This window comes from Petromyzon marinus, chromosome 36 (assembly GCF_048934315.1).
Source record: "Petromyzon marinus isolate PM22_M1 ecotype Great Lakes invasive population chromosome 36, UKy_Petmar_22M1.pri1.0, whole genome shotgun sequence".
In the NCBI taxonomy this organism is placed as follows: domain Eukaryota; kingdom Metazoa; phylum Chordata; class Hyperoartia; order Petromyzontiformes; family Petromyzontidae; genus Petromyzon; species Petromyzon marinus.
In genome coordinates, this window is record NC_133702.1 from 11,696,829 (window position 1) to 11,710,033 (window position 13,205).

Genomic DNA, 13,205 nt, shown 5'->3' on the forward strand with positions numbered 1-13,205 from the left:
GACCCCCCTACCACACACGAGACATGGTGAGGACCCCCCTACCACACACGAGACACGGTGAGGACCCCGCTACCACACACGAGACAGTGAGGACCCCCCCACCTCACACGAGACACGGTGCGGACCCCCCTACCTCACACGAGACACGGTGAGGACCCCGCTACCACACACGAGACACGGTGAGGACCCCCCTACCTCACACGAGACACAGTGAGGACCCCCCTACCTCACACGAGACACGGTGAGGACCCCCCTACCACACACGAGACACGGTGAGGACCCCCCTACCTCACACGAGACGGTGAGGACCCCCCTACCACACACGAGACACGGTGAGGACCCCCCTACCTCACACGAGACACGGTGAGGACCCCCCTACCTCACACGAGACGGTGAGGACCCCCCTACCACACACGAGACACGGTGAGGACCCCCCTACCTCACACGAGACGGTGAGGACCCCCCTACCACACACGAGACACGGTGAGGACCCCCCTACCTCACACGAGACACGGTGAGGACCCCCCTACCACACACGAGACACGGTGAGGACCCCCCTACCACACACGAGACACGGTGAGGACCCCGCTACCACACACGAGACAGTGAGGACCCCCCCACCTCACACGAGACACGGTGCGGACCCCCCTACCTCACACGAGACACGGTGAGGACCCCGCTACCACACACGAGACACGGTGAGGACCCCCCTACCTCACACGAGACACGGTGAGGACCCCCCTACCACACACGAGACATGGTGCGGACCCCCCTACCTCACACGAGACACGGTGAGGGCCCCCCTACCTCACACGAGACACGGTGAGGACCCCCCTACCTCACACGAGACGGTGAGGACCCCCCTACCACACACGAGACACGGTGAGGACCCCCCTACCTCACACGAGACGGTGAGGACCCCCCTACCACACACGAGACACGGTGAGGACCCCCCTACCACACACGAGACACGGTGAGGACCCCCCTACCACACACGAGACACGGTGAGGACCCCGCTACCACACACGAGACAGTGAGGACCCCCCCACCTCACACGAGACACGGTGTGGACCCCCCTACCTCACACGAGACACGGTGAAGACCCCGCTACCACACACGAGACACGGTGAGGACCCCCCTACCTCACACGAGACACGGTGAGGACCCCCCTACCACACACGAGACACGGTGCGGACCCCCCTACCTCACACGAGATACGGTGAGGACCCCGTTACCACACACGAGACACGGTGAGGACCCCCCTACCTCACACGAGACACGGTGAGGACCCCCCTACCTCACACGAGACACGGTGAAGACCCCGCTACCTCACACGAGACACGGTGAGGACCCCGCTACCTCACACGAGACACGGTGAGGACCCCCCTACCTCACACGAGATACGGTGAGGACCCCGTTACCACACACGAGACACGGTGAGGACCCCCCTACCTCACACGAGACACGGTGAGGACCCCCCTACCTCACACGAGACACGGTGAGGACCCCCCTACCTCACACGAGACACGGTGCGGACCCCCCTACCGGCGGTGCTCCCCGTGAAGCCGTCACCGCCACCGCCGCCAAGTAAAAGCACGCGGCCGCGGGTGGCCTCTCACCTGTGTGGACGCAGGTGGTGGCGCGGATGGTGCTGAAGTTGCTGTGCCCGATCACCTGCAGCAGAGGGAAGGAAGGCGACAGCGTCGCTCGGGACGACTCTGGGCGGAGCGCAACGTCCCCCACTCCGCGCGGCACGCACCGCTCAGGCCCCACAACCTCAAGCCCTCGGCCACGGATCCCCACATGGCCAAGTAACGAACGCGCCCACAAATATACACAACGCTCCGCATGAGCTGGCACTGCTGGTGGTGGCAATGATGATGATAATACGTGAAGGTGGTGGTGGTAGAGATGGTGGCGGTGGTGATTATGATGAAGGCAATGGTGGTAGTGATGACAGTGGTGGTGGTGCTTTTGGCGGTTGAGATGGTGGTGATGATGGTGGTGGTGGTGGTGGTAGAGATGGTGGTGATGATGGTGGTGGTAGCGATGGTGGTGGTGGTGGTGGTAGCGGTGGTGGTTGCGATGGTGGTGGGTGATGAGGCGGCGACGAGGCCAACCCCGAGGAGGTCTTCATCAACGAGGAGGAGGCCCTCGAACCCGCTGGTGTGGTCCAGGACGATGTTGTCCGGCCCCAGGCGCCCCTCCGCCTCTTCACGGACGAGGAGACACAAACGGCACAGGCGACGATTGCGTGAGACAAGCAACGGTTGAGCGTGGACCTTGGTCAAAGAAAAAAACAACAACACCCCAAGGGAGACTCCACAGGAGGTCTCCGGGCACGGGGTGAGTGAGTGAGTGAGCACGTGGGTGGGTGGGTGAGTTGGTCGTCGGCCGGACAGAGCACGCCGTAGAGGATTAGAGAACAAGGCACGGCGGCAACGCTCGCAACAGCCAAATCCCTGCCAATCCCTACAAATCCCTGCCAATCCCTGCCAATCCCTGAAAATCCCTGACAATCCCTACAAATCCCTGCCAATCCCTGCCTATCCCTACAAACCTCTGACAATCCCTACAAATCCCTGCCAAGCCCTGAAAACCCATGCCAATCCCTACCAATCCCTGCAAATCCCTGCCTATCCCTGACAATCGCTACCAAGCCCTGACAATCCCTGACAATCCCTGACAATCCATGCCAATCCCTACCAATCCCTGACAATCGCTACCAATCCCTGACAATCACTGACAATCCCTGACAATCGCTACCAATCCCTGCCTATCCCTGACAATCCCTACCAATCCCTGACAATCCATGCCAATCACTGACAATCCCTGACAATCGCTACCAATCCCTGCCTATCCCTGACAATCCCTACCAATCCCTGACAATCCATGCCAATCACTGACAATCTCTGCCAATCGCTCGCTGCAAATCCCTGACAATCCCCGTGCGATAGGCCCGCGGTGAAAATCCGCATCGGCATCGGTCTAACGGCGGGGGGAGGTGGACGTCCGACGGTGGCGCTCACCGGCTCCGCGCTCCGGCTCCTCAGCCCCAGGTGCCAGCAGCAGGTCGAGGTGGTGCTCCACATTCTGAAAGCTCAGGGTTTTCCTGGTGCGGAGAAGAAATCACAACGGCGGGCTCAGGGAGTGCGCACCGACAAGTTCGTACGCGCGGCCGTGCACGTGCAGGCGAGAGGACGTACAGGTGAGTACGTACAGGTGAGTGCGTACAGGCGAGTGCGTACAGGTGAGTACATACAGGTGAGCACGTGTAGATGTGTACACATAGGTGTGCACATGCAGGTGAGTACGTTACACAACCAGTGCGTACGTAGTTGTGTATGTACAGAACACGTGTGTACGTACGGAACACGTGTGTACGTACGGAACACGTGTGTACGTAAAGGTGCGCACGTACACAGGTGCGCACGTACAGAACAGGTGAGCAAGCAGGTCGAGTACCTGGACGTGGCGCTAGTCTTGTCGAGCACGGGGAACACGAGGTGGAGGTAGTCGCTGAGCGCTCTCTCTGCCACGATCCCTGCGGACACAACGAGCGATGGCTCCGTGTCCGTGCGGTGACGAGCGGTCAAACTCACTCCCCCCCGTGACCCCAGAAGCGGACTGACAAGATAGCAGCGTCGCAACGGGTTCGTTTCGGCCGGCTCTGTGATCTGGTAAATATTTCCGCACCGAGGCGCACCGCACCCAGCGTACCTCACGCCACGCCTGCGGCCGCTAGGGGTCGCGCGCCACCAACTCCAGTCCGCTACTAACTATTTAAGGCAAGGGCCCACTGAGCTATCGTTGTGGCGATCACAAATGATGGCTCAACGAAGTGGCTTGTCGCGTGTGGAAATTCATAGCCGCCAAATACTCCAAACGGCTGATGATGATTCTAACTGTGTGAGGGAAAAACCGGAGGACCAGGAAATAAATCCACACGACCACGGGGCGAGAGACAGGCAAACTCCAACTATACAGCAGCAGGCGTCAGGGTTGGGGATCGAATCCACGACCTCCTGTCCACCAGGCGAGGGAGTTAACATCTCGCCGACACAGAGACTGGGGAACCCTTCAACTGTGGAGCTCTGGAATTGGCGATGATGATGTCCCTGTGTTGCTGGGCGTGGGGGCACGAAGATGGTTCTACGTGATGATGACCCAATAAGAATGAAAGCCCGAGTGTAAAGTTGCATCGTTGTTGCTGACGCATTGATAAAAAGGGTGAACGCCGAAAAAACCGGGAAGCCCAAACCAGCGCCACACGAGTCCACCTTGGTGTCCCTGGCGCTGCCGGCCCGGGGCCCGTGCCCTCACCGTGGCCTCACCGTGGCCTCCCCGTGGCCTCCCCGTGGCCTACGGACGAAACGCCCCGTACGCGCTTGGTGCAAGCGCCGCCGCCGCCGCTGACTAAAAGCTTTCCCAGGACAAAGGGCGTAGCGTCGGACACAGCGCCCCGGGATCCACGGCCTCATGTCTCTTCCTTGCTCTCTGTGCGGTCATTGGCGACCGGGGCCGACGCCGTCACCTCGCCGCACTCGTGTTCCCCATTTCATCAACGGGGCGGCCGCGGCTTAACGCTGCGGTAGTGACGGTGACTGTGGCGGTGGTGCCGGTGGTAGTGGCGATGATGGTGGCGGCGGCGGCGACCGTGGCGGCGACGGCGGCGGCGGCGATGATGGTGGCGCTTACCTCCCGGCCGGGTTTTGGGGGCGTCCGGCTCCAGGGAGAGAGCTCCCCCCCGCTTCTGCCAGGGCGACCCGCGGGACATCGTCCCCCCCCCAACCCCCCCACCCCTGGGCTGGGCGCCGGTGAAGTGTCACGCGGGCACCGCTCTCTCACGCCCGCATGGGGTCTCCTGGGAGCAGAGGCGACACGCGCACACCGACAGCCTCCACGTGCCACTCAGCCGCCGTGACGACAGCGCCGCGCTTGTGCGAAGGTCGGGCCGCCCTTGAGGTCACGTGATAGGTTGCCACAAGGGTGTGAAAAGGGTAAACGCACGTACACACATTCACACACATACAACAAGAACAACCGCCATTCGCCACTAAGTGGCGGTGACATCACCACGACGCATGTGCCAGGCTATGTGCACGTTGAGGCCACGTGAAGTGTCGAACGCCCGCTGGCAGGAGGTCACGGGGCAGACCCAGGTGCCACGGGTCGACTGACTGAGATGACTGGCTGATGCACCACCTGTGCCCCCTACTGTGCCAACTTGCTGTGCTTTAGCCGCCCGGCGTTCCGCTCGTTGTTGTGAGCGTCGCTCCTCCGCCCTCCGTTGTTATTGGAGGGCGACTGTCCCCAAATGCCCAGTAGCGTCCTTCACGAGCCTCCTCCACAGAGGCCGATCTTGACACTGCTGGTAGCAATCATCGGCAAGTCCACTCAGCTCCACGTCCTCCTGTACCACATCACTCCATCTCTTCCCTAGCCCATGCCGCACCCGTTTAGCCCCCTCGATCCGGCCGAAGAAAAGCTGTTTCGGCATGCGGTGGCTGGGCATGTGGGCTACATGACCCAGCCAACGCAGCCTTGCCTGCCGGAGGAGCTCACCGATGGGACCTTGCCCAGATATTTCAAAGATTTGTGAGCTCCTCACACAATCCAGCCTGGTTAAACCCAGGATGGATTGTAGGCAGGCCAGCCTAAATGTTTCTAATCGGCGAAGATGTTCCATTAGGGGTGTCCACGTTTCGCAAGCGTAGAGAAGGGAGGGAATGACTGTGGCCGAGAAGACCTGAAGCTTCGTGCGGAGCGACAGACCAGGTAGCTTCCACACAGCGTTACGCAACCGATGAAAAGATAATGCCGCTCGATTGATTCGGAGTGAGACCTCTGCTGTTAAACTGGAGCCGGTCATGAGCACACTGCCCAGGTATGGGAAACTCTCCACTCTCTCCACAACTGCCCCATCACCAATTGGGAGTTGTGGGGGTGGAGTGTCCGATGGTACAAAATACCCAGGCAGGTGCTTAGTTTTGGTGGGGCTGATGGTAAGGTCCCACCTCTTAGTGGCACGCTCCAGGTTCAGCAGCAGCGCCTCCAACTCCTCCTCTGAGTGAGCAGCAATTACCAGATCATCGGCATGGTTGAACAATAAGGAGCCATCCCTTGACCGCACCCGGGCATCGGTCAGCCTCCCATTGTATCTGTACCAGATGGAAATTCCTCTGGTACAGCTATTGAAGGCTTCACGAACTACGTGGTCGAAATAGATGTTAAATAATGTGGGAGCCAGGTGCACTTTGAGGCCACGTTAATTTTTGAAGGCTCGCTGACAGGAGGTCTCAGGACAGACCCAGGTGCCATGGGTTGGCTGACTGAGATGACCGGTAGATGCACCAGCTGTGCCAACTTGCTGCATTTTAGCCGCCCAGCGCTCCGCTCATTTTTGTGAGCGTCGCCCCTCTGCCCTCCGTTGTTGCTAGAGGGCGACTGCCTCCAACTGCCCAGTAGCGTCCTTCACGAGCCTCCTCCACAGAGGCCGATCTTGACACCGCTGGTACCAGTCATCGGTAAGTCCACTCAGCTCCACATCATCCCGTACCGCATCACTCCATCTCTTCTCCAGCCCGTGCCGTCCCCGTTTAGCCCCTCTATGCGGCCGAACAAAAGCTGCTTGAGCATGCAGTGGCTGGGCATGAAGGCTACATGACACAGCCATCGCAGCCTTGCCTGCCAGAGGAGGTCACTGATGGGAATGTGTCCAGCTCCTTTTACACACACACAAAGATAAAGATCCCCTGTATAGCCTGCAACAGATTGTTGGGGCACACATACACACACATACACACACATACACACACATACACACACAGCGCGCTAACCACTGCGCCACACTCTGCATGAACCACAGCACCACACATCGCTTCACACACACAAGCATACACATGCCCACTCGACCATCAAAACAAGTTATTTACTGCTACTGCTGCTGCGTTGAGTAGAGGTGCACAGGTGCAAACAACAAGACGTTCAACAACACATTTGTTAGTAACACTGTGGCCTTAAAAATAAAAGTATATTTCTGTCCATCATAGCACCACGTGCCATGAAGAAGGGCTATTGCCCGAAACGTTGACAAAGGCGTTGAGTTTTCACCATCAGCGCGGCGCCGGTGCACTGCAAGCTGTGGGTATTAATAGCGCCGGCGGCGGCGGCGGCGTCACACGAGGAGATGGCACCAGTCCAGAGCATGTTGCAGGGGGCAGCAGCAGCAGCAGTGGCGGTGGTGGTGCAGTCCGTCAGCAGTTCCTCACATAACCGCTGGCACCCGTCCCATGCATCTTGCCCAAGGACTGATAAAACTTCAAAAATGATTTCTTATTTGTAGTTCTGGGCTGATTCCTCACCGTTCTCATGATCATTGCAACTCCACGAGGTGAGATCTTGCATGGAGCCCCAGGCCGAGGGAGATTGACAGTTCTTTTGTGTTTCTTCCATTTGCGAAATAATCGCACCAACTGTTGTCACCTTCTCACCAAGCTGCTTGGCAATGGTCTTGTAGCCCATTCCAGCCTTGTGTAGGTCTACAATCTTGTCCCTGACATCCTTGGAGAGCTCTTTGGTCTTGGTCATGGTGGAGAGTTTGGAATCTGATTGATTGATTGCTTCTGTGGACAGGTGTCTTTTATACAGATAACAAGCTGAGATTAGGAGCACTCCCTTTAAGAGTGTGCTCCTAATCTCAGCTCGTTACCTGTATAAAAGACACCTGGGAGCCAGACATCTTTCTGATTGAGAGGGGGTCAAATACTTATTTCCCTCATTAAAATGCAAATCAATTTATAACATTTTTGACATGCGTTTTTCTGGATTTTGCTGTTGTTATTCTGTCTCTCACTGTTCAAATGAACCTACCATTAAAATTATAGACCGATCATTTCTTTGTCAGTGGGCAAACGTACAAAATCAGCAGGGGATCAAATACTTTTTTCCCTCACTGCATGTCTCTTTTTTTTCAGCAGCCCCCTGGCGCCACCACGAATGAAGGTCCAACGAAGTGGCGGCTCATCATTTTCTACTGCAGCCAAACACTCGGAACGCGCCGACGTTGGTTCCACACGCGGCGGGTAAGAAAATCAACGGAGAACCCGGAGACAGATCCACACGACCACGTGGAGGTAAAGACGGGCATCAGGGTCGGGCTCGAACCCGCGACCTCCCGTACAGCAGGCGAGGCAGTTAACATCTCCCAAGTAGCCACGACAGGGCGCGCCGGCCGAGTCCATCAGCTCCGCTTCTCGTCACGCAGCCGCCACCCCCCCTTGCCACGTCTGCTGCCCACGGACCCACATGACCACACCTCTCTCGCTCTCGTCGTTTTACCCGAAGCGACCTGGCCGCCCCCACGAACGATTAGCCAAACGCGGAGCAGGGCCCGTACCGTCGTGCGGCAATGCACAGCGGCGGCGGACCGGCCCCCCAACGCGGGGTGGGTCCGCTGCCGGCACCACTGACACCTCGTGCCCACCACCGTCGCACGCCCCAGGGGGCCGTGTGCCGGGGTCGCAGCTCCACGGAGTTCACCGGCGGGCATAGCCGCGGCGGGGGGGGGGGGGTCCGCGCTGAGCTGAGCTGGTCACCAACACCACCACCACCACCGCCGCCGCTAATAATAATAATGGTGGTGTTGACGTGATGACGATTCCCAGGGATGCTTTGAAAGCAGAGAGCGCTGCTTCACAATCTAATGTTGCGTCCTAGCCTCGCCCCGTGACCAACCCGCGCTGACCGGCGTGGGGAGGTATGGTCAAATACTCACACGTACGTCGTGCTTGATGAACTTGTCACGACTGTGCTAGCCATGATCACAGTCATCTGCCCACTTGATCTACTGCCTTCACCCACCCCACTTGCTGTGCTGATGTTACCGACCTATTACCATTGTAACTGCCTTCTAAACCCTGCTGCCGTGCACACATTACTACTTGATGTACTGCCTACTATCAACGCACAGTTTTACAGTTCTGTGCTGTGACCTTACAGCCCGCTTGTTATACCATCACACACCCATCCTGCTTACTGTACCATCACACACCTTACCTACTGTACCATCACACACTCGTCACTGTACCACCACACTCGTCACTGTACCACCACACACTCGTCACTGTACCACCACACACTCGTCACTGTACCATCACACACCCATCTTACTTACTGTACCACCACACACTCGTCACTGTACCATCACACACCCATCCTGCTTACTGTACCACCACACACCTTACCTACTGTACCATTACACACTCGTCACTGTACCATCACACACCCATCCTGCTTACTGTACCACCACACACTCGTCACTGTACCATCACACACCTTACCTACTGTACCACCACACACTCGTCACTGTACCATCACACACCGTTCCTACTTACTGTACCATCACACACTCGTCACTGTACCATCACACACCCATCCTGCTTACTGTACCATCACACACTCGTCACTGTACCACCACACTCGTCACTGTACCACCGCACACTCGTCACTGTACCATCGCACACTCGTCACTGTACCATCACACACTCGTCACTGTACCATCACACACCCATCCTGCTTACTGTACCACCACACACTCGTCACTGTACCATCACACACCTTACATACTGTACCATCACACACTCGTCACTACCACCACACACTCGTCACTGTACCATCACACACTCGTCACTGTACCATCACACACCCATCCTGCTTACTGTACCATCACACACTCGTCACTGTACCACCACACACTCGTCACTGTACCACCACACACTCGTCACTGTACCATCACACACTCGTCACTGTACCATCACACACTCGTCACTGTACCATCACACACCTTACCTACTGTACCACCACACACTCGTCACTGTACCATCACACACTCGTCACTGTACCATCACACACTCGTCACTGTACCACCACACACTCGTCACTGTACCATCACACACTCGTCACTGTACCACCACACACTCGTCACTGTACCATCACACACTCGTCACTGTACCATCACACACTCGTCACTGTACCACCACACACTCGTCACTACCATCACACACTCGTCACTGTACCATCACACACTCGTCACTGTACCATCACACACTCGTCACTGTACCACCACACACACTCGTCACTGTACCACTACACACTCGTCACTGTACCATCACACACCTTACCTACTGTACCATCACACACTCGTCACTGTACCATCACACACTCGTCACTGTACCATCACACACTCGTCACTGTACCATCACACACTCGTCACTGTACCATCACACACACTCGTCACTGTACCACCACACACTCGTCACTGTACCATCACACACCTTACCTACTGTACCATCACACACTCGTCACTGTACCATCACACACTCGTCACTGTACCATCACACACCCGTCACTGTACCATCACACACCCGTCACTGTACCATCACACACACTCGTCACTGTACCACCACACACTCGTCCTTCTTGCTGTACCCCCCAGAGAACCCCGAGACCTCCGCGACTTGGATACTCACCCAGGGCCTCCTTCCTCCTCTCCCTGACGAGGTGATGATGATGATGGTGGTGGTTGTTGTGATGATGGTGGTGGTTGTGGTGGTTGTGGTTGCTCAGCACGGTGGGAACGCGGCCCAGCTCGAGCGATGAAGGCGTTACACTCCAATCACGGCAGCAGTAGCAGCAGCAGCATTGCCAATGAAGAGTAATGAGAATGACGGTGGAGGCCCCTCGGGGGCTCCGAGGGCCTCCCCGCAGTAGTTGACGAAATAAAAACCAGCGGGGTGGCAGCGGCACGGGCGGGAGCGGCAGGGCCGGCGGGACGCGAAGACCGTCATGCACTGCGCGCCGCGCGTCACCGTGCGAGCCGGGGGGGGGGGCAGTGGGGGGGTAGTGGGGGGTGGGGTGGGGGGTGGAGCGGTCGACCGGTAGTGGGGGTAGTGGGGGGGTGGAGTGTGGGGGTAGTGGGGGGGTGGAGTGTGGGGGTAGTGGGGGGGTGGAGTGTGGGGGTAGTGGAGGGGGGCGGGGGAGTTGGGGTGGGGGGAGTTGGAGGGTGGAGTGGGGGGGGGCCGGAGTGGGGGGGGGCGGAGTGGGAGGAGGACGGGTGGAGTTGTGAGGGGGAGTGGGGGGGGGTGGAGTGGGGGGGAGGGGGGTGGAGTTGGAGTGGGGGGGGGTGGAGTTGGAATGTGGGGGGGTGGAGTGGGGGGGAGGGGGGTGGAGTTGGAGTGGGGGGGAGGTGGGGCGGAGTGGGGGGGCGGAGTGGAGTTGGGGGGGTGGAGTGGGGAGTGGGGGGGGGCGGAGTGGGGGGTGGAGTGGGGGGGGGGGCGGAGTGGGGGGGGGGCGGAGTGGGGGGGGGGTCCCACCGAGCCCCACGTGTTGCTTCATTGCAAGGTCCGCGGGCCGTACTGGCGGCCCCTCGTGGCCTTGAGGATGAAAGACAACGAGCAGGAGTTGTGTTCAGATGTCCCAACACCAAACAGACAACTTGTGCAAGACGTCAACTACTGCATTAACCACACACAATTGCGGTGAACATGAAAACATGCTCCGATAATAATCATGTATGGCATTGTCTTTGAAACGGATTGCCCTACACCAGAGACGGCCTTCTTTATGGCCAAGCGTGTTAAACTTAAGGCAATGCTAGAATATTATCACCACAAGTGCTGTGTGTGGTTAATGCAGGACTTGATTCCTTGCAAAATGTATCATCTATTTGGTGTGACCTGGACATTTTTTGCCTAACAGAAACATTTCTCACTCCTGCCGTCAATGACTTGCAGATTGCGATTGGCAACTACAACCTTTTTCGGCTTGACCGAGGATCTAAAGGAGGTGGAATTGCCATCTATGTTCGTAATACTATTGCATGTTCACTAGCTCACTCCTTGTTTAAAAAAATGTTGCTTTGAAGGTCTGGCTCTCAAAATAACTCTCCCAAATAATCAACAGATATTAGTAGTGTGCTGCTATCGACCGCCTAGTGGGAAGGATGTTGAAGCTGCACCTGCACTGAGAGAGCTTTTTGGGGGCGTCCCTAAAGGTGAAAGAGTTTTAGTGGGTGATCTAAATAGGAATTGGCTAAACACGCCGGCCGTGGCCAGAAATTTTGCAGATGAATTTACTCTGTTTCAATTAATAAATGTCCCCACAAGACGAAACATAAAAAACCCGGGGGCAATCATCGCTGCTTGACGTCCTATTGACAAATGCCCCTCACAATTTCGCACTGACTGGTGTTCTGGGTAATAACCTTAGTGATCACTCCTTCATTTTTGGGGTGAGATCATCAGCCAGACCCAAAGCCCCCCCTAAATTGGTTGAGAGGCACTCTATGAGACACTTCAGCACTCAGGCATTTACTAATGATGTGCTTCACTCGGATATTGACAAGGTCTGTGATATCCCCAACCTGACTACGGCTTGGGAGACCTTCAGGTACACGTTTCTCCAATTCTTAACAAACATGCTCCGTTGGTAAGATTTAAAACTAAAGGCAACCGCCCACCATGGTTTGATCCTTTGATTACAAAGCTCATGAAAACTAGGGACAAGGCTTGGGCATGTGCTCAGAAAAGTAATTTGGTCAATGACTGGCTAGAATACAGAATTTTAAGGAATAGATGCGTCAAAAAAATACGGCATGCAAAAAATGCCTACTTTTCCTCCATTCTCCTGGAATCACATGGAAATGCCAGGTTTCTGGAAAGCAATCAAATGTATCGAAAAGGCATCCAAAACAGACAATCTGCCCGTTGAGCTTAACCGAAATGGGTAATATTTTTCAGATCCCAAAAAAATAGTCGCTAATTTTAACTTTCATTTTTCTGAAGCTGGTAATCTTTTTGATAATGTATTGGGAGTCACCCCTGCTCATGCAAATTCCTACACCCCTGTCCAAACATTAAACGAATTTAGTTTCCAGCCAATCCACGAAAATAATGTTCTGAAACAACTGTCCTACCTCAAAGGGTCCTCCTCTACCGGAGCAGATAGTATTCCCGTCTTTGCTCGACTAACTATTGGTCACCTAAAATACAAACCTATAGCTGATATTTTCAACGTGTCCATCAAAGAAGCATCAGTTCCTCTAGAATGGAAACATTCTTATGTCCGTCCACTTCACAAAGGGGGCCCTAAAGATGATCCAAATAACTACCAACCTATCTCAATTTTGCCCCCGTTGATGAAAATTT

General features: G+C 56.3%; 1 protein-coding gene across 1 annotated transcript in view; it reads right to left on the bottom strand.

Annotated features, from left to right (window-relative positions):
• RNF123 (ring finger protein 123) overlaps positions 1 to 10,870 on the bottom strand; it is an 81,154-nt gene extending 70,284 nt beyond the window's left edge. Inside the window, exons 1-6 of the mRNA XM_032966381.2 lie at positions 10,530 to 10,870; positions 4,699 to 4,864; positions 3,466 to 3,544; positions 3,030 to 3,112; positions 2,121 to 2,212; positions 1,620 to 1,674 (exon numbers count right to left, since the gene is read on the bottom strand). Coding sequence (XP_032822272.2) covers positions 1,620 to 1,674; positions 2,121 to 2,212; positions 3,030 to 3,112; positions 3,466 to 3,544; positions 4,699 to 4,777 — 388 coding nt within the window. The 5' untranslated portion in view covers positions 4,778 to 4,864; positions 10,530 to 10,870. The remainder of the gene's footprint in view (positions 1 to 1,619; positions 1,675 to 2,120; positions 2,213 to 3,029; positions 3,113 to 3,465; positions 3,545 to 4,698; positions 4,865 to 10,529) is intronic.
• Positions 10,871 to 13,205: the final 2,335 nt, after the last annotated feature.